The 2,225-nt window shown below is 38.6% G+C and overlaps 1 protein-coding gene across 1 annotated transcript; it reads left to right on the top strand.

The window, feature by feature from the left end:
- Positions 1-350: 350 nt before the first annotated feature.
- On the top strand, positions 351-1,062 carry LOC116423636. Its single transcript, XM_031968686.1, has one exon. The coding sequence runs from the start codon at positions 394-396 to the stop codon at positions 1,060-1,062; it is 669 nt and encodes a 222-aa protein (XP_031824546.1). The 5' UTR covers positions 351-393.
- The last annotated feature ends 1,163 nt before the right edge of the window (positions 1,063-2,225 follow it).

The following is a 2,225-nucleotide window of genomic DNA, read 5'->3' as shown; positions in this document are numbered from 1 at the left end:
CCCCTCCTCTTTTCTTCCCTCTCTTTGTCTGTCTGTCTGTCTCTCTCTTTGAGTATCCTGTCTCCCTAAATGCCAATGTAGCAGAAGACTAGAGACTCAGAAGTTTAAAAATCAATTTCTGAGACCCATAAATATGCTGGAACTCTTCAAAATTATTTGTCTCTATTAAATTTAATTATTCAATAAACATTTACTAAATACTTAATATTTTAAGTAAAATGTTATCGATATCATTTCTTCTTATATTATCTAAACTGTCCAAAGTATCCCTCCTTTTTTTTTCTTTGCCAATGTCCCATTTCAAGATAAGCAAAGAGGGCAACAGAGAACAGAAGGTGTTCTAGGATAATAGTGACACTCTGCTCTGTGATACCTGCTCTGAGTCAGAGGATCATGAGGATCACCCACATTGGCCCATTGCAGTGGCTTCTCAGCACCCCAGCGAGAAGATCCACCGTGATGAGGAAATCTTGTATGGAATGGAGAACCAATCCAGGAGCTTCTACTAAAAGAAGAGGAAGAACCCCTCATGGACTGTGCATATGGATTGATTCTAAAAATACAAGTGAGAGAATTTTTCAGAAGCAACTCAATCTAATAGGGCAACTTAATCTGGCAAGGCAGAAGAAAGGGAAAGGGGGAAAATTCATTTGGCAAAAGGAGAGCAAGCACCTCTGGAAGCACTACCCAAAGCTGAGGAAGATGGGGGCTGTACAGGAACACCAGATCGTGGAGGAAAAGAAGGAGTGGGAGCTCATGATGACCATCCAGAGCAGATTCCTAACAGCCATCATCACTGAGCTGCAGGAAAAGATGCAGAAGCCAGAGGGACAATGGCTAAGGCATGTGGCAGAGACATTGCAAAGTAGCGTTGTCTGGCCTAATGTGGAACCTCTCCTAGTCAATCTGGATGATTCTTATCTTAAATTTGGGATGGCGTTTGTAAACTCTTCCAAAGATATAAGCTATGCAAAACAGGAAATGGGAAATTCTCCAAAGATACATGCTCAGTGGGAGGCAGAATTGAAGTGGAAACTGAATTTTGCATGTGAAAAGAACTAAACCCCTTCCCATTAGTAGGGGTTTCTCTGTAAAATTTCTATACCAGTAGATCCCCTTAAGCAGTAGCAGATGAGATAAATTAATAAAACACTAAAGAGTATTTCTCTATCTAACTTCTATATGGCATGTTCACCAACTTTCTCTTGTTTTTTTCCTTATATTTCTTGGTTTGAATGTTCAGTTAAAATCTTCCTTAGTTTTAAAACTTATGGGACTCTTTAAACCACTGTATTCACTTGGTTCTTCCATAATTAACTGCTGAATAGTAGCTTATTTTTCCTTCTCAGTTTCAGCCAGTAGGCTTTCTGTTCTAACTGCTGTAACCTAAATTTTTGTTCTTTCTTTAACTCAGCCTGTAATTGTCTGTAATTCTTTTATCTCTTTTTTTATTGTCTGTAATGTGATTTTTCATTTTACTTCTAACTCAACCTTTAATTTTTTTTTTTTTTTTTTTTTTGCTTTATACTCTCAACCATCTCTGTTAGTTCTAGATCTTTTCCTTGCTGAGCTGTATTTAATGGGCATGGGAATAAAGGCATTGGAGCTTGAAAACAAGCTCCCTGCTATTTTTCAGAGATGATCTTTGTTAGAAGATCAGCCATCTGGCTCTTTAACCTATTTACTTGAGCTGCATGCACAGCTGTGTTCTCCAGCTTGATCATTGGTATATCCAGATCCATATTGCTTCTCTGCCTTCCCTCCTGAGGATTAAGTGACTTTCCCAGAGTCACACAGCTAGAAAGTATTTGAGATTAGACTTGAACTCAGGAGGAAGAGTCTTCCTGATCCAGGACTAGTACTTTTACCATGTTGCCACCTAGTTGTATACCTTCTACTGTTTAGGGTAGAATAAATCACAACATTAAAAACAAACAAACAAAAAAAAAACTTTCAGATGAGAATACTCTCATTGGAAAAGGGCATCAAATGCAAGAATCTTAGCTTGATCAAACTTAAAAATGGAACTAGGATTTACTGGTTCAGTGCATATGGGGCAAGGAGGAGAACTGACTCAAAGCCATGGTTATATTTGGTGATTTTGTACAAATGGTGCATAGTTTTGGGGCACATAAAAATTTAACTGGTACCAGGTTACATTCCCACCTGGATGCAAGCTTGCCCAGGTGAGACAATGCCCCAAAATGTTGCTAGCCCTGCTAAAA

Source organism: Sarcophilus harrisii, chromosome 4 (assembly GCF_902635505.1).
Source record: "Sarcophilus harrisii chromosome 4, mSarHar1.11, whole genome shotgun sequence".
NCBI classification, from domain to species: Eukaryota; Metazoa; Chordata; class Mammalia; order Dasyuromorphia; family Dasyuridae; genus Sarcophilus; species Sarcophilus harrisii.
Note: the sequence above shows the minus strand (reverse complement) of the source record. Positions and strands in the feature narration are given on the sequence as shown.